We start from the raw sequence: 19,469 nt of genomic DNA on the forward strand, positions 1-19,469 counted from the left end.
CACAAGAGCGATATCATATCTATGGTCTTGAAGAACTCTCCACCAAATGTGACATTCAGTGTGGATATAGTTGGCCACAGCCCACAAGCATGCATGATGGAATGCTTTTCTACAACAATTGGCAATGGTTCAACTAATGCAATGGGCCAAGAAATTTCGGTGGAACCTAAATGGGAGTGGTATATTGTCAGTAGCTTCCATGTATAGAGCACTGGTTCAGTCAGATGTATCAGTTGATAATAATATTCGGGGACGTGGGCATAGCCCAGTGGTTGGGGTCGCAGTGGCGCACCCCAACAACCAGAGTTCGAATCCTGTCAGGAACGAATTTCTGAAATTCTCATGCCGAGGTCCCGCTTCTACTATATCATTTAGTGTCTAGTTCCTCCTAGCACTAATTCATTTTTTGAGGATGTGGGCATAGCCCAGTGGTTGGGGTTGCAGTGGCGCACCCCAACGACCAGAGTTCGAATCCTGTCAGGAGCGAATTTCTCACGCCGAGGTCCCGCTTCTACTATATCATTTAGTGTCTAGTTCCTCCTAGCACTAATTCATTTAGATGACGTGGGCTTAGCCCAGTGGTTGGGATCGCATTGGCGCACCCCAACGACCGGAGTTCGATTCCTGTTAGGGACGAATTTCGGAATTGTCACGCCAAGTCCCGCTTCTACTATATCAAAAAAGTGTCTAGTTCCTCCTAGACACGGTTTCATTTTTTTTTATAATAATATTCTTATAAAAAATTGAAGATACCGCTTAAGACAAAAATATTTGCATAGTATCTTAGAAGAGGAGTAATTCAATTGGCATGGAAGTACAAAGTACGTATTCAGTCATAATGATGAGACAATCAAACACGTAATATTCCCATATAAATTTGCTAGATCTATATGGTTAGTTATTCAAGTAGGCTCTACCTTGTATCCACCATGTAGTGTTGTTAATATATTTACCAAGTGGTTACACGATGTCGATCACAAGTTTAGAATTCTTATTTAGGTGGGAATGGTTGCTATTATTTGGTTGTTTCGGCTACGTAGAAATCGTAAGGTTTTTGGTGATTGAAGTTCTTCTCTAATACAGGTTATCTATTGGTGCCCAAATGTGCTTCGTTCATGGTTTTGTTTACAACGTGTGGAGAATCGAGACCTATTTGTGAAGCTGTCTACACGGTTGAAGGACACGGCGAGAAATATTTTTATCTAACATGGATGATGACAGTATGATCTACGGATCGGTCCTCCATCTTCTTAACTGTTTACAGTTTCTTAATTATATTTCGTCTTTTTATTTTTCTTTCGCTGAACATGTTGTGGATATGTACATTTTAATTATGTAGGGGTCAAATGTAATGCAACCGGAGTTCGATTCCTGTCAGGGACGAATTTCGGAATTGTCACGCCAAGTCCCGCTTCTACTATATCAAAAAAGTGTCTAGTTCCTCCTAGACACGGTTTCATTTTTTTTTTGATAATAATATTCTTATAAAAAATTGAAGATACCGCTTAAGACAAAAATATTTGCATAGTATCTTCGAAGAGGAGTAATTCAATTGGCATGGAAGTACAAAGTACGTATTCAGTCATAATGATGAGACAATCAAACACGTAATATTCCCGTATAAATTTGCTAGATCTATATGGTTAGTTATTCAAGTAGGCTCTACCTTGTATCCACCATGTAGTGTTGTTAATATATTTACCAAGTGGTTACACGATGTCGATCACAAGTTTAGAATTCTTATTTAGGTGGGAATGGTTGCTATTATTTGGTTGTTTCGGCTACGTAGAAATCGTAAGGTTTTTGGTGATTGAAGTTCTTCTCTAATACAGGTTATCTATTGGTGCACAAATGTGCTTCGTTCATGGTTTTGTTTACAACGTGTGGAGAATCGAGACCTATTTGTGAAGCTGTCTACACGGTTGAAGGACACGGCGAGAAATATTTTTATCTAACATGGATGATGACAGTATGATCTACGGATCGATCCTCCATCTTCTTAACTGTTTACAGTTTCTTAATTATATTTCGTCTTTTTATTTTTCTTTCGCTGAACATGTTGTGGATATGTACATTTTAATTATGTAGAGGTCAAATGTAATGCAATGTGTACAGAGAGACTCATGGACCTGGTGAAAACCTGTGAGCTGGGAGATTCACCGTGACCTCTCCTCTAATCGCGCCCTCACAATTCGGGGTCAACAGGTCTGCCGCCTGACAGACGTTGAGTTGCGATTTTCAGTGTAGAAAATTCCCCACCAACTCGATCATGGGCAGCAAACCGTCATCTGGTCTCTGGCCCAACAGAAGTTGTTGAATCTGGATTTCTAAATTCCTTCTCCCTATATAGTACTAATTGATTCATGGTCTTAAGAAAACAAGCACACGGCCACTATCTTAATTAAGTTCTAACAGATCATAAGAGATAAACCTTTTTGTTGCTTGACAGGAGCCTATATAATATTTATATTCCATAGCGTTGTCATTCTCCTCGGTGGCAGTCAATGGGATCATGCTGGGGAGCTACTACGTGCATACATCATACATTCATACTATATGAAGTATTGTAAGTATTGTACACATACTTGCACTAATTGGCTATACAAGTCATAAGGACACCAATATAATAGCGAGGGCGAATCTGCCTGCGTTGTCATTCTGTCGGAGGGTGGCACCGAGTGGCGGTCATGATTATGAATAAGTCCAGCAAACAACTGAGAATCTGAGCGTATAGATAATTCCTTACACCTAGTTGACCAGTTGACAAACTGAGATATTCGTCCCAGACCACACTATATTATTGGCTTGCGCGTTGGCATCCAGTACCACAACATATTGCGTATCACATTGATTCACAATTTTTTTTCCAAAAAAAGGATACCCTAGTCGGTACCATGCATTGGCAACGTCTTCTTTGTAGCAGGAGCAATACCCTAGTCGGTAAAGGATTTAGTAGCTTAGTAAGTTTACCTTTTGTTAACCTGAATTTTTTTTACAAAATATATTAATAGTATCTTTTTATATTTATAATTATACAGGAAACTTTTTATTTAATTACATTGAAGACGCTAAATTTGTAACATGGCCTTGATAAGTACTCCCTCATTTCATAATTCTTGCCTTGTAGTATAAATTTGGACTAAAACCACGACAATGATTATGGAACCGGGAGCATTATATTGCATATTTTTACAGATGATATAGAATATTGTCTCGCATATATGAAACCCCAAATTATAATTCGTTGAATTTATTTTAATACGCCCCTAGCCCGACCCCATCCTTTGAGGGTGGTGGCGTCCTGCCGCCCAGGGGATCTCTCGGCATCCTCCCTCGACCTCCCCCCCCCCCTAACCAATGTCGTCAGGGGTGAGACTGGGTGTGGATCTTCCTCAGTCGCAGGTCGGCGGTTCGTAGCAGCAACGTTCGCTCCGGCTGATCTTCAGCGAGACTACGACGGCCAGGGCGTGTTGGCAAAGGCGGCGCTGCAAGGCAACATCATGGTGCGGCTAGGCCCGATATAGGACCATACAGGCTCGGACGGGCCACATGTTGCGGCATCTCCTCCGCTGTGTTGTTGGTACCCGATGGCGATCTCAGGCTTCACCCACAACTAGGGGACGCCGGTTACTCTGGTCCCAGGCTCCCAACATGGCGGTGGTGGCCGCATCCTCCGCCGGAGGTGGTCAGCCAGATGTGTACGATGACGAGTTTGAAGAGGCGTGGTTGCTGGTGAAAACCATGCTCCAAGCCTGGTCATGGCGGGCGATGTCAACGTCTACACGTCGTTGCCTTGTTGAAGCAATCATCGTCACAGCTGGCGTCTACTCACTTGTGTTGCTCCAGGGAAACCCCAGATTCGGGTATCTTGGATCAGACGATGGAGGCATTTCGACATCGCTCTACCTCTTGGGGGCTTCTTTTTGGATTAGCTGCTCGATGGTGGAGGTATCTAGTGGAGTGGTGTCTATTTACCATGTCGACGACAACGATTCTCGGTGGCGTGGTGCAACAGGGCATCGACGACAATCGTGGTGTGATGGGCTTGCACATGGTGGCGGCGGTTGTCTGGCACCCTAGCGGCAATAACAGCAGGTCTGGCTAGGGATATGCAGATCTCTACCCTAAAGATGGATTAGCAATTTATGGTGGTGATGGCTTCTGAGGCGAGGGTATGAGCCGAAGGTCTACTAGACCGGATGTGACCTCTAGTTTTACCATAGGGTGACTCAGAGTGATGTCCCCTATTTTTTTCTGGTGGGGTGTTGTTTGTGTTTTTAGGGCACAAGGCCCCAATGGCAATTTTCTTCCCCATTGTCAGATTTTTAGGTGTTGTGTTGTACTCCTTCCATTCTAATTTAGTCTACATTCTAGAAAAAATAAGACAACTAGTGTTGCATTTATTAGCACTACCTAGATAGGTGAACAACCAATCCAAACTACATTAAAAATAGCAACGTCCAATAAAGAGAGCAAAGTTACTTTGTTTTATGTGTTGTTATTGATCAAAAGTTAGAATGTAGAGTATTTTAGAACAAATTTTAGGGCTAAAGTGTAAACTATTTCAGAATGGAAGGAGTATGCTATTGGTGGATCTTGGTTGAATAAATTCTGGAAAAAAAACATATGCATTGATACGGAGCGAATTTCCTATTTCAAAAATAAACAAATAAGTTGTCTAAGATGTAAGAGCAATCGGTCACACCCTGTGTTTTAAGAACAAGAGCTTTATAGAGATAAGGGCACCACTAATGAAATATGATAACGGGCGCGCGACGTGATTAAACTTGAGCATCGCTTGACCCTAACGAAATACTATTACTTGCCAACACGTGTTTTTTCTTGGAAAGGAAGTACAAAATAAAAGGTGCAAAATATCCTCACACAGCTTTCACATAAATAGACCTTATTTTTTATAATTTCTAGATTTTAATGCTTTTCAAAATTTCAGACCACTTTTGCCTATTTGAATAACTTTATGTTTATTTGCCCACAGTAATTTAAATTTAAGCTGTAGGTGCGTTCTAACTTGGTCCTAGAAATACCTAGAAAACATTAGGTACACAAGTAGTTATTATGTAGAAAAACACCCATAGTTGTGAAATATTCAACCTCTTTCTACGATTAGCCACTCCGGCCATTTCAACCTCATTTTGATAAAATGGAAAAAAGGAAGAAAAATTCAGAAAATGCAATATTTGAACATTTATGTTTACTAGTTGTAAGGAAAAAAACTAAAAATGGAATAAAGTGATTTCAGATTTTTTTTACATAGTAATTTTTTTAGATAATATTGAGTCTTGAATAAATTTATACACTACCTTGAGATGGGCATCCTTGTATCGCTGAGTATTCCCATGAAGGAGGAGGTGAAGCCCAACTTCAGAACTCCACCAAACTAGATGCGATCTATTGAGGTGACCCAACCATGTCGTACTTGGCCCCGGTTGCATGTTTTATTTATGTCCATGTTTTTTTAACCAGTTCATGTTGTGGGCTATTTAGAAATTTTTTCTTTCGGTTTGGGTCTGTTCAACCGACTAATTTTGTGGTATCCTATATAAAGGAACAAGCAGCTAGAGTTTAGGGCTTCAGAATTTCAACTTTAGACATTGAGTTGCGTCCGAACCTAGGCCAAGTTTAACCTCTGGTATCAGGGGATGGGATTTAGGGCTGCAGTTGACTAGTGAGGCTGCTCAAGTTTAGTCACACCTCACCTATGACCAGTATATAAGGGAGAGTTTCCCTCCTCTTTTCTGCCCGGGCTTTTGGGATGGATTGAGCTTTCCTCTTGTAGTTGGGCCGTATGCTCATAAATGTTGAAACATATGCAAGTTCTGGGCTAAATCTGAGTGGACGGTAACAACCATGACCGTTGCATGGTCTACGACGAGCTCTTTGTATTAGATTTCGTGCACGGTTAATTTAGCGATGTCTAAACGAGAGTTGAGACTTGAGAACCAACCTGAGGTTGGGTGATTAGGAGGGTGGTTGTACCCCCAGCCCACCAGAGTTCAAACCCCAGGTTTGACATCTGTGTGTCTCATAAAGGCGGAATATTCATTCAGTGGGAGGCGACGTTCCCGTCGACAGCGAGGCGCCTGTGGTGACTTCGTCAATTTCAAGATCCAATCCGTCGGCTCAGTCTTTCGGAGGTGCTCATAGGGGTAGGGTGTGCGTGTGTGCGTTCATAGGGGTGAGTGTATACGCGTGTATGTGAGCGTCTGCGTTTGTACTGTGTTTCTCAAAAAAAAAACGAGAGTTGTACACTTTTCTTCATTTCTTTCTTTTCGCCCTTACATTTTGATTTATGATCCTTGTTTTGATCTAATTATTCTTCCAAAGGGAGTGATGCCTTGTAGAGATAAGAAAGGAACTTATCTAGTTCCGAGAATGGTTATTTAGCTCTTGTCCCTTAGTTTGAAATGTGTTTGAAACGTATTTCACAATGTCAAAAAAAACCTACCAAGAATTAACCACACATAAATCAACTTCTTGTGTGGCCTGTATAAATAATTTGAAAGGTATTCTGTTTTAACAATTTGAAACGTGTTCTGTTTTAACAATTTGAAATGTGTTCTTCGGAAAGGGAGCATATGCACCCGGTATCAAACGTCAATTTCTGTCTAGTTCCCAGCTTCAGACAGTACTTCAAACGCATGAGAAAATAAAAGGCCTCTGTGATGTACAAGAGATAACTAATGAACCTAAACCACTCCATGTGGTCAAACAGTATGCACATATCGGCTCATAGTTGCGACCCAACTAATGCAATTTCTTTCTAGGCAATGATTCTTATAGCCATTAACTTGTCACCTCTTCTGGAAGTTGAGCTTGGCGATGGCAAAGCCAAACAAGAAGGCAAATAGCACCCCGAACGCCACAACCACTGCAGCCACATAGCCTAACCAGCTGTGCTTGAAGTCAAAGTAGTCCTCTATGAAGTCTTTCACGAGAACGCCATCATCCATCGGCGTCATGACATCACCAAACTGCGATACGACCAGCCCGTAGAGCGTCCAGGCAACGGGGCATAACCAGCAGTACCATCTCCACCAGATGGGCACTTTCTGTACATGATTTCAGGCCAAAATGGTAATAATTAGGCTATGAAATGCTGAAGAAAGAGTAGTACATGTAGACTGCAAAAGATGATTGACTCCTACCGGTCGAGGGATGATGAACCCGGAGAAGAGATTCCAGATGGCATAGAACATGGACGAAACAATCGAGGAGATGTGGTGATGCGGCGTGAGGCCGACAACCATCATGCCGTAGAATGAGAAGTAGAGTAGCGTGAAGTACATGAAGAAGAGGTACCAGAAGAATTTGGGAGCCGTCCACTCAAACCCGATCATTGAGTAAACTATGACTCCATATACGGTAGCCTGAACAAGTGTGTATGGGAGCTCAATGACAACCTACGATAGGTAAACTTAACACTTATCAGAGTCCAGCTCCCAGTAATGCAACCACCAACTCAGAAAGTAAGTGCCTTTAACAGATTAGTTTATATTATGGGAGAATAACATTCACCTGGCCAAATGCATATGGGAAGGCTGAGTACATGCCGGCTGCTCTTTCACGGTAAAAGACAGTCCTCTCCACAGCCACCACGGGCTGAACCGAACTACAGTTCATGACACCGATGAACAGTACTGCAGCATACATAGACCCCATGGCATTGAACAAGTCTTGTGGCTTTCTCCTGGATTAATAAGCTCACGAGATAAATAAAGTTCCCATTCAATGTGGCTGATTGCCTTATTTATAAAATGTTGCTTTTTCATGACTTACACTTTGCCACCAAGGTCCCAAAAGATGGTGCCGAAGAGAACAGCAATGATGGTTGTGAAAATGAACCTAATAGCATTGTAAGGAGGGTTCCTCCAGTATGACTTGTTCTGCTTCCACAGGCAAGCCACACATTGTTTGATCGACGACTGTGAGTACTGCCTAGGGAAATACAGGTCACTTGAACCCGGCGCAGGTTGGCTTAGTTCCTTTATCAAAGCCTTGTTCTTCCTGCAAAATGAAAGATACCAATATTACATCTGTCATTGAGAAAAAGATGCTTTGTAGAAAGGATAATTGGCATAAATCTCTGAGTTCCAAGTCAAAGAGCACTAGTGGAGTATGGCACAACTGCTAGTCATTCAATTTGGTGTGATATATATGGTCTACTTGTATGCAGAGTTACCTGTGGTGAACTTCTAATAATTTGAACAACGGTTAAATTGTGTTCTGTTTACCACAAGTATTGTAACTTACGTTACCTATATAGCATACTTACAAAAAATTGTCTGCTCAACCATCTCTGGTGATTCCAAATGACAAAGTGATTAGTAGGATCCTTTTCGAAATAAAATGTTTAGTAGAATGGTAAGTAAGGAACTCACTGGTAAAGTTCAGAATTCTTGTATATGTTGCTGAAATCAACACCTAGCATCTGTTCTTGACCGACTGTTGTCACTTCTAACATCCATGTTGCCGGATTGTAGCCACCTTTAATTTTACTGACTCCTTGAATTCCCTGGAAAATACAAAACCATAGACATATCAATATTAGTAAGAAAGCTGAATTGATGTATTCTCAGATTCATGCAGTATCAGTTTACCTCATAGTACTTGATTAACTCGCAAGAATGATGGCCCAACGGACCAGCATAGATCTCTTCTCCACCTCGCTTCATCAATAGAAGCTGCAAACATTGATTAGACAGTTTAGACCTCACGACATAGTTGATCATTTAAACAACCAGCAAAAATCAAGCAGAATTCATTATTTAGCCCAGTTATCCACAGCTTTTTTTGTTTTCCTCAAAAGGGTATACTACAGGGTAGTTGGTACAAATCTGATATGTCAAATATCACTCACCTCATCAAATGCTTCAAATATGTCAATGCTAGGTTGATGAATCGTGCAGACGACAGTTCTACCAGTATCAACGGTGTTCCTCACTGTCCTCATCACGATTGCAGCTGCTCGGGCATCAAGTCCGGAGGTTGGCTCATCCATGAAGATGATAGAAGGATTAGCAACGAGCTCAACAGCAATGGTCAGCCTCTTCCTCTGCTCAGTCGACAGACCACTCACTCCAGGTAGACCAACCAATGCATCTCTCAGAGGTTTGAGCTCCACAAGCTCCATCACCTCATCGATGAACATCTGCATACATAGAACAGGGGTAAGAAATTATCTATTGGGTATTGACTAAAAATAATTATAGCTATTATGTTTGACTGACCTTTCTTTTGTTTGAATCTACATCCTCCGGAAGACGGAGCCATGCTGAAAAAAGCAGAGACTCGTAGACGGTGACATGCGGAGAGTGGATATCGTTCTGTTCGCAGTATCCTGATATACGCGCAAAGGTCTCTTGTTTCTTTGGATATCCTGAAATGCTTATGTTTCCTTCAATGTACCCCGTTGTCTTTCTCCCCGCCAACACATCCATCAGAGTAGTCTTGCCAGCACCACTAATACCCATCAGTGCAGTTAGTACGCCTGGCCTGAAAGATCCACTAACACCTTTGAGTAGCTCCAGTCGGTCTTCTACTACTCCTTGTTCTTTCATTTCCTGAAACGAATTTCATACGCAAGGTTACAAACTAAGGAAAATAACTGGTGATGATTATTCAACACAAGCATTCTTATATCAATTACCGGTGGCATGTCAACAGAGTATCTGATGTTATCAAACACGAGTGAAAGCGGGATAAATGGAAGCACCATTCCCCTTCCCACTGGTCTAGTATCCTCTGAAACAACTGTCGTTGGCCCATGAGTGCTAAGTGAATCCAAGTGATCATTGTTCATAACCTCACCATAAATATTGGCATGCTTCTCCTTTAGCTCAACTTCAGATACCGACGGACGTGAGTTACCATATGCTGAAAAACCGCAGGAAGAAACTATTCTTAGGATGGATTACATCACAAATCCAATGAAAAATTGAGCACAATACTAATAATGGGTGCACTGACTCTTAAGGTATGTAAGGGCAAGAGTGAAGAGAGCGTTGAATAACAAGGTGAATCCGAGCAATGCACCCAAACCAATCCAGTACCACCTCGCTTCTGGGAACACTCCACGCGACTTGAGGATTTGCACACCGAGAGTCTCATTAGAGGCGGTGCTATCCAAGATTTTGTCCCAGCTGTGACCCAAGAACTCATTCACTGAGATGGCATTTTGCGCGTACATTAGTGGGGATATCCAATAGCCCCAAATCCACCATTTCTTCACTTGTTCTGCAGGTTCAAAGAGAAAGAAGGCTTAGATATGAAATAGGTGCATCATCAAGGACTACTGGGCCAAGTGGATGAGCATTTACCTCTTACTAGAATGAACCCGCCCAAAACCATAAAAATTAGAACGACAAATGGTCCAAAGAAATTTGCAACGGTCATGTTCCTCGCTGCCCCGGCGATGAATCGAAAGAGTGACTCTGACATCTGACTGACTGCTAACATAAGCAGATAATTCTTGAAGAACCTGGTAACAACAAGTACCCTCAGAACATTATAGAGCAGTATCAAATTAAATAGGATAGTGACGATACACAGTTAAGCAAAATAGATTGCTGCCAAATCTCACCTGCCTACATTTGGGTCAAACCCCATGACATAGTACGTTATGAAAACATAGCCACCGACCTCAACAAATGTTATTGGGATCTTGAGGATCCATGAGGGTATTGCGTAGGCCCATGCTGGGTAGAAAAGAAGGTCCCTCTGCTTGAAGAACACAGGCAGCTTAAAGAGAGTAAGTGCAAGCTCAGAGAAGCCATTGAACATGATCATGAGCACACCAAAGAAGAGTGCCCCCATGTAGATGCCCCCATCAGCCACGGAGTCGTGCTTCATATTCGTACGGAAGAAGAGCGTCATTACAATACATGAATTGAGGATCAGCTGTAATGTTAGAACACCGAGGAGTCCGTTATGCCAATGTTGGTTTTAGATCCATCTTATACCAAACAATATATATGTGTTTGTATTAATTTGTATTTTACCTGGAAGATTCTGAACACGTAGATAAAAGCGTTCCTCTTCATGAGGAGGATCTCCCTGTCAATGTTCACCTTCAGAAGCTCCCTACCACTCACACCATACCTCGCGGTTGTCAAAGCTGCTGGATGGCTCGTGCTCTTGTCGAATGGCACAGCGAGCTCATTTCTTATAGCTCTCCCTACGTGGAATGACTGGAACGCACGCACAAAGTCTGAAACCGGCATGAAACGGTAGGGCTCATTGCGCCGCTCCCAATATTGCTTTTGATCTTTCTTGGAAGTGACCTGTCCAGTATTTGCACAGAGGTCCGTTTATCAATAAAAGTAGCCATGTGTACATACGTAAGAAGGTGGTGCTCATGCCAACGTAGGTACCTCTTGCAAGAAGTCAGCGACACCCTTCCTCTCAGGACACTTGAACCCCACAGACTCGAAGAATTCAAGCACATCCTCACGAGGGCCCTGGTACACGATCTGTCCATCTGAGAGGAGGATGATGTCGTCGAATAAGTTGTACGTTTCAGGGGCTGGCTGCAGCAGGGAGATGACGGCTGTGCCACCAAGAATGTGGACAGACTGCCTGAGCGAGTTTACAATCTGGAAGGTAGTGGAGCTATCGAGGCCATTTGAGATCTCGTCCATGAAGAGCGCCTTGGCTGGCCCAACCAGCATCTCACCTAGAGAAAAAAAAAGTCAATGTACAAGAATAAACATTGACAGTTTATTAACATTTGACTTTCATGATACTACATGGAGCTGGAATCCTATCTATTTTACCAGTTGTAACACGCTTCCGTTGTCCACCCGAGATGCCCCTCAGCATCTCGTCTCCTACCATCGTGTCTGCACACATCTCTAGTCCTAATATCTGCAGCGAGTAGTAATGTAAGAAATGATGAACAAGATATTTTTGCGTAATTCAGTCTAAAGGTACTCGCAATTGTAGCTCAAAGCTGCAGGCACCTTCAGTATATAGTCTGTATTCACATTGGCCTCCAGTCCACCCATTGAAGATGCCTAGCCAAGATGAGCAGGGAAGTTGCAAATCCTCAGTTCAAATTTAACAAACGAAGTGACCCAGCCATTTGCACGGATAGAGTTTACAGATGGTTTAATTGTAACAGTCTCTATTGTATAAAAAAGAATATGCTTGCATAGTATTAAAAACAATAGAACTAGGAAGGCAAATGCGTAAAGAACAGAATGATACTAAATATATTTGACCAATTTAGTTACTTTCTGACATGTTACTCGTTTGCCTCAATATATGTTTATATGCTTTTTTCGATTGAATTTTTTTTGACACGAAAATGGATACCAAAAAAGGAACACCTTATCATGATCATTCCAGAACACATTTATAGGAACCTTTCATCCAAAACTTAAATAAAAAATTGATGCCCATATCCAATAATTTCCTACACCGACCGCAAAATTATTGATATTGTAATTATGGCACTCAGGTAGCATACTTTCTAGCCTGAGGAGTTGAGGACGCAAGCGTACATGTCCGTATTGATCCCAATTTACTATGTTTTGTATGCTCTACAGTCTACACAACAGATGCAGTTTAACATAATTATCGATCATTGTTGAAGCATTCTCTATCCATTGCCCTCACAATAGCTTTTCTTTCTGTTCACGGTTCATGTTAAAAAAAATTAGCACAATAAAAATGATTTCTGATATTATTTGTTGCCTCCAACATCTAAGGTTAGTGTGTGTCTACCCCCAATATGTTTCTTCTTTCTTACGATACACTCGTCACAATTCGTAGCCCATTGTCATACTCCCTCCATTTCACAATAATCATCATTCTTGATAATCAACACAAACACAGAAAAAAAAACTTGCTCTCTCTATTGAATGTCATTAATTTTAATGTAGCTTCGATAATTTTTTAACATATCTAAGTAGTACTATTAAATGACTTCTAATTTGTCTTCAAATTTGTAGAATGTAGATTATATTGAAATGAAGGGAGTACGTCAGTCTAGCATCGGCGTTTCGATTCTTCTTCTCCATCACTTTATGCCGTAACTATGCATGTACTTACAGTTTTCCCATGTTACCACTTTCTCCTGGCTTCATGTCAGAGTGAGCTACGATAACAACAAAAAATTCACTAATGCTTTTGTTCTTCTTCACTCAATTCATGTCGATTGCCTTTATTATACTGTGATGTCATACATATTATACATGCATCGCTACATCTTGCATGTTATTAGAAGAAAATCAAGTTGATATACTAATTTAGAGTTTTATTCCACTTTCCAGTTTTATTTCAGCTAAAATGGTTGTGTACATCATTTTTTGATGCTGCACCAATCTACATCATCTGTCATTGTCTTGTCAGGATAAGCGGTTAAATTTGTTTCCATTTCTCGAAATTCATAACATGTTATGATATAGCTTAGCCCAATAGTCCTAGCAAGATTGGTCATTCTATTCAATAGGTTTAATCTAATTGTGTCTCGTCAACATAAAGAGTTTATTGTTTTAATTTTACCACGAAAACTGAGCTGAAGCGATGGAATCTTCTTGATCTACTACTTTGGATTTGCAAATTTGACGTACCTTCATAAACGCATCGATATCAGCGTCAGGCTTGATGTTTGCTGCCTTCTCTCGCCTCGCTAACTCTGTCAGCATATCTAACAACATAGCAAAAATGGAACTTATCAGGGACCAAGCGTAAGGGTGGGCTCTCGCCCTGTCCAAAGATTTTAGCATATCAATGAATAAAGAAAAAAATAAAAAGGCCCAGATGATATAGATAATAGGTGTCCCAACTTTGCCTAGCCGCGAAAGATGCAGTAAAGTTGCCACAATTATTTTGGAACCGACGGAGTATTATATCTCAAGCAAACGCCACAGAAATGAATTCAGTGCATGCCAGAGGGTGGTGGCGCCAGGATTGGAGCAAACCCTGGGTCAAGACTAAATACCGAAACATCAATTTGTTCGATTTGTGGAGGTTTTTTCCACTAAAATTAAAATTGGGACCACAATGTATCAAATCAAGGTTCAATGAGTATCCAAAATTTACAGACAATTAAAATTGAAGGCATTACGTTAACTCATGTTGTGTAGGAGTAGGAAGCAAGGGCAAGGCAGGGGCTCGGCGCTTGGTGGCCCAGGCGGGCCGCGGGGGCAATGGTTGGGAAAACGCCGCCGGGCGCGGACAACAGGGGCGTGCGCCCGAGCCGCGCGACGGCGGGAGCCGGGAGCCATGCTGGCTTACTGGGGCGAGGCGGACGGGTTGCCGCCGGCGACTATGGCGCGGCGGCGCAAGGAGGCAGTTTGGACTTGGGAGTGATAGTGGAGAGGCCTCGTTTATGGGCTTCGTAGATGAATAAAAGAAGAGTTCGTGGGCTGCTACTGGGCTGTAACCAGGCCCAGATTACAAGAAAACCAACCAGCCCGTACGTACCATAGCGAGTGCCGACGCCCTGGCAGCGCGCGGAGAAGGCGAGCGTCTCCCGCACGGTCATCCCTCCGATGTGGAGGTCGTCCTGGCTGATGTACGCCGCCGTCCTCTCCGGCACGAACTCCTCCAGCCCGTGACCGTTGTAGGTGACGTTGCCGGAGACCATGAGGTCCTTGTCGAGCCTCCCCGCCATCGCCAGAAGCAGGGTGGTCTTGCCGGACCCGGGCGGGCCCAGCAGCAGCGTCATCCTGCGCGGCCTGATGATGCCGCTCACGTCATGGAGGATCGGCATGGTCCGCTTCCTGCTCGGGAGCACCCCCAGCACGTTCCCAGCCTCCTCCAGCGCGTTCGTGATGGAGTTGAGCACCGTGGGCAGCGCGCTGTCGCCCACGCGGACCTCCGCCTCCGCCACCACGTGCTCGAACCGCACCTCGATCGTCGGCGTCTCGATCCCAACCCTGCATGCGCAAACCAACCATCAAACACCCATGACAGGGAACGCAACGGCTCACGACACAACTCACTAGAACGCGGGCGCACCTCTCGAGGCGGTCCTTGAGCTTGAGCAGGAACCGCTCGTTGTCCTCGTCGGCGACGCGCACCAGCCGGTCGATCAACGCGCGCCGCTCGCGCGGGCAGAGCCCGTGCACGTCCACCACCCCCTTCCTCGCGGCCGCGAGAGGCTCGTCCTCGCCGCCGCCGCCGCCGTCGAGGAACGGGAGGATGGCGCGCCGGATACGGTCGTAGGTGGGCAGCTTCTCGAGCGCGGCCCAGCGCAGAAGCTCCTCCTCGTCCTCGTCCTCCCGCCGCGACCGCGAGAACATGTCGTCCCCGCGGCGCCAGATGGACCGGCTGCCCTGCTGCCGCATGCTCGCCACCTTCTGTATGTTCGCCGTCGCGTCCATCCTTCTCGCGTGAAGCTGGCCACAGCAGCACCACGTCCCCTCCTCCTCGCGCGCGCGAAGCTGGCTAGGTATAGCTAGCGACAATGCCTAGCCCAGCGGGAGAAAACATAATTCTTCGTCTAAGTCTAACTGTTGCACACAATGAGATTCCCCGCGTTCACTTATTATTGCATCATAATTTGCATATTTTCAACTGCGCGACCACGATAGTATAAGCTGGCCTACTCCTACAAGCCACACCACACCTTCTATTTATTATTTATATATAGCTGAGTTAGTTTAGCTGAAACTATTAGGCTTTGTACTTGTATAAGGCTATAAGCACACCACCAATCAAAACAACTAGAGCAAGAATAGCTTTTTTGGGTCATAGCTGTATATAATAAACCCTATTAAGAAAATGCATTTTTAAAAATATCAAAAGATTTTCAAATAAAATTTCTGATGTGCATCCAAACATTCTATGTCTGCACACAAATTTTCTTGGAAAACGAATATTTTAGGTGGCTTTTATAAAAAGACAAAAAAGTACACTGACAACTCATATTGGAGCATTAAAATTTTCCCTTTTTACATGGGACACAAAAAATGTTCTCCCCCGCCCCCCTCCAAAATATTATGTGCGAACATAGAATGTCTGTACATATGGAATTTTATGTCAGATTCTTCTGATATTTCAAATAAGTTTTCACTCAATAGATTGATATGCACCTGTTATCCGAATTGGATTTCCGTAGTACAAGGGCCTTTTTTGCGTGTGCGAAAGTACCACAAAACATCACTGAAGCGATACTTCACCCCCATTTCCGACAATGTAACAAGAGGTGGTTGGGCGTCCCCGCCCCTGCCAACCAGGGAATGTCGGTGGCGGCGAAGGGGGGGCGGTGGATGAGAGGGTGGGTTATGGAGGCGAGGGTTTCATGAGTCACATGAGGGTGAGGCCGCCGCTCTCACCTCTATTCTCTCCATCGACCGCTGCTTCGCCGGCCCGCGCGGCGCCCCTGGCTGGAGCCGTGGCGCTCGGCGATTTCGGGGTTGGTAGCAGCGCCGGCTGGCCGCCCAAGGTTCTGCGCTAGCATGGAGAAACGGGGGAGGACGCTGGGGAGCACGAACTGCCGGGGAGGTCGCCGCTCTCACCGCCGAGTGCGGGCAGCCGGGGAGGCTGTCGCTCTCACCGCCGAGTGCGGGCAGCCGGGGAGGCCGCCACGGAGCAGCGGGGAAAATCGAGCGGCCGTAGCTCCCCATCGCCTCTCTCCCAAGCGTTGGCACCGCCATCCAATCTGGTCGTCACCCGCGCGCCATGGTCAGCTCGGGTAGGGCGTCGCGGGGGTGAGGAGCGCGCGACTCGTCTCCATCTCACCTCGCGGACGGTCCACGGCGGCGACGCTGCTCTCCAATCGAACCTCCCAGGAGCGGAATCGAGCCTGCCGTGCTCGACGGTGGAGGCCTGCCACCGCTGCCCTCCAATTGACGACGACGGTCGCGGATTCCCCCGTTGCTGCTCTCCAATCGGTCGCCCCCTCTACACTGAGCTCCGTTTTTTTAAAATGTAAATTTTGTTCTAAAAATATTCTGAAAATATACATGTTTAGTATCTACGGCCAAATCTTCATCAGAAAATATTTTCATATATGGCTTGCACAAAAAAACCACGATTTTGTGAATTTTTTGTAGCAAAAAAATAGAACGTATTATTTGGCATCACTATGCAGACATGTGGACAAATAGTTTTATATTTTTTAAAAAACATTAAAATACAGTATCACTTTTTTATTTTTGAAAATTCTAAGTTCAGCGTAGCGATAATTGGTCAGAAGACCTCTTGGAAAGCCTAAAGATGAGCGGGTCTGGCGATCCCTCTGGCGACGCCGCGGGCGCCCCGTCGCTCCCGTCGGCTGCTGCCCCCGCCGTCTCCGCTCCCACCACCACAAGCCCCCCAGCCCCGACACCTCCCCAGCCCACCTCCACACCCACTGGGCGCCTCCCCTCCCTCTCAGGCGGCGGACGGAAAGCTCCCTTTCGCGGCGGCGGCCGCGACGGTAAGGCGTTTGCGGCAGGCGCTCCAGGTCAGAGATTTCAGTCCCTTGTCCTCGACTCCTTCCTGTCCACCGTCTCATCCCCACTGCCATCCCTCCTCCCGCCACCTCCCCGTGCTCATGTCTGGATCACTCCACCCTTCCGTTCGCCTTGCTTCTCACCGCGCTGCGTTGAGAATCTTCTCAATTTCTACCTCTGCTGCGCCCCTGAACGCCTCTCGGTGCTGCCTGCTGCTGAAAACGTCTTCGTTGTTAGGGTTGCGAATCTGAATGTCGCGCGCTTCGTTGTAGCCTGTGGATCTTGGCAGATGAAAATCAAGCTTGTTTTTCACCTCTCTCTCGTCGATGCCTGCTCGGCGGCGGCCGCGATTCAAACTCCGGAACCGCTGCCCGCATTAACTCGGCCTCCACCCACCCAAGCTACGAAACCTAGGAACCGTTGGCACAGCTGGAAACCTCCCCCTGCCTCTTCAAGCCCTGGCATCCTGCCCATACCGTGCGTGATGGAGGCTTCTCCTGCTGTCAACTCGATTGTGCTTTCTCCTGTGCAGGCGTCTGCCGCGGCTGAGGGAACTGCTCCGGGCAGTTATGACCCCTCCCCTCCCTCTGACGAGGAAAATCCGCACCTCGATTGCGCTGGATCTCCTGCCCTTGGCGTTGGGCTCGAGGCTCTGACCGCTCCTCCCGCCTTCACTCTCCATCCCTCTGCCATCAAACGGACGTACCTAGAGGCCCTCTTAACCCCAGCTCCGCAGCCCGCTCCCCGCTCTCCTCACACAACCCCGCCCAGGCTCTCCCTCTCCGGCTGCTTTCGGTGCCTCTCGCCGGATCATCCTGTCCGTGAGTGTCGCGATCCCGTTCGCTGCCGTGAGTGCGGCTGCTCCGGCCACCGTGCGTGGGAGTGCACCATGCAGCGTGGCCGGCCCCGCTCCGCGCCGTCCTCGCCACAGGCCCGCGCCTCGCCGCGCCGCCCCACCTCGTGGCCCGCCACCTTTGCTGCTCCACGTTCCCCACCAGCCGCCGCCCGCCCCACCACGCCTTTCCCTGCGTCCCTCATCGCTCCCGCTGCCCGCCGCCGCGCTGGCCTTTCCCCCATTCCCATGCTCCCTCTGTCTCCGGAGCGTCGGGCGTTGTTCCTCGGTGGCGACCATGGCGTCGGCCCCTCCTCGCGGGCTCCTAGGTCTCCGCCACCTCGTGACGTCCACCAGGTGGTTCCCGAAGTCTCGCTACCACACTCCCCGTCCTCTTCCGATGGCATCACCGAGGAGTCTGGAGCTTCCGGGCGCCCCGCGATCACGGAGGTTTTCATGCCGCCGGGCGACATGCTTGCTGTGCGCCGCCTGGCCGTGGTCTACCTCGACCCTCCGGACGGCTTCTCCGCGCCCATGGGCGCTGTGGGGCTGGCCTTCTGCCAACACCTGCCTAGGCTCCAGATCGAGCTTGTCCCCTCTGGTATTGGTGCCATGTATGCCCGGTTTCGCTCCCCGGCGGAGCGCGACAGCGCAGTCGAACACGGCACCATCGTGCATGACGGCGTGTCCATCTCGCTGGCGCGCGAGGAAACCGCGGCCAGAGCGCCGCCGGAGCAGTACATGTGCGCCTTCATCTGGGCTTCTCCCTTCCCGCCCGAGCACGTCAGTTTTGAGGGCGTGCGGGCCGCGTTTGCCAACTTCGGCAAACTCCTGGAGGTCGATCCTCTGAATCTCTCTGGGGCCGACCTGTCCACTGTTCGTGCGGTCGTGGCCCTGACGGACCCGAGCAAAGTCCCCCACGACCTCTGGCCCATGCAGCCTGGCGTTCACACCCGCATTCCTCGCGTGGAGCTGCTTAGGGTTTGGCCCTTCGAGGATGCTTTCGAGGACGGTCGGTACAGGCGGTTCTTCGCCCCGCCGCCGCCGCCCCCTTTTCGTCGGCTCCAGCCTCTGCTCCACGGGCGCCCCGTCGGGGTCAGGGACGCCGCGGCCTCTCCCGGGCGCGACTCTGCCTCTGACGACACCGGCAGCCGCTATAGCCCGCGCCGCCACGGTGGGGCTTGGCAAAACCCCCGCCTCAGCATATGCCCCGCCCCCCGCGTGCTGCTGCT

The 19,469-nt window shown here is 46.7% G+C and overlaps 1 protein-coding gene across 2 annotated transcripts; it reads right to left on the bottom strand.

Moving 5' to 3' along the window:
* Positions 1-6,513: 6,513 nt before the first annotated feature.
* LOC124652054 (ABC transporter G family member 36-like) lies at positions 6,514-14,118 on the bottom strand. 2 transcript variants are annotated; one of them, XM_047191076.1, is made up of 18 exons: positions 14,090-14,118; positions 13,593-13,669; positions 11,979-12,032; positions 11,793-11,883; positions 11,391-11,692; positions 11,019-11,300; positions 10,601-10,917; positions 10,338-10,498; positions 9,988-10,254; positions 9,668-9,894; positions 9,249-9,581; positions 8,879-9,169; positions 8,619-8,702; positions 8,400-8,533; positions 7,798-8,025; positions 7,537-7,708; positions 7,167-7,421; positions 6,514-7,070 (listed from the first exon to the last, which is right to left on the bottom strand). In XM_047191076.1, the coding sequence occupies exons 2-18, from the start codon at positions 13,665-13,667 to the stop codon at positions 6,813-6,815; spliced, it is 3,531 nt and encodes a 1,176-aa protein (XP_047047032.1). In that variant the 5' UTR covers positions 13,668-13,669; positions 14,090-14,118; the 3' UTR covers positions 6,514-6,812. The 2 variants fall into 2 exon arrangements, with proteins under 2 accessions (XP_047047032.1, XP_047047031.1); XM_047191075.1 differs by having other exon boundaries at positions 14,065-14,092.
* Between the last annotated feature and the right edge of the window lie 5,351 nt (positions 14,119-19,469).

Source organism: Lolium rigidum, chromosome 5 (assembly GCF_022539505.1).
Source record: "Lolium rigidum isolate FL_2022 chromosome 5, APGP_CSIRO_Lrig_0.1, whole genome shotgun sequence".
NCBI classification, from domain to species: domain Eukaryota; kingdom Viridiplantae; phylum Streptophyta; class Magnoliopsida; order Poales; family Poaceae; genus Lolium; species Lolium rigidum.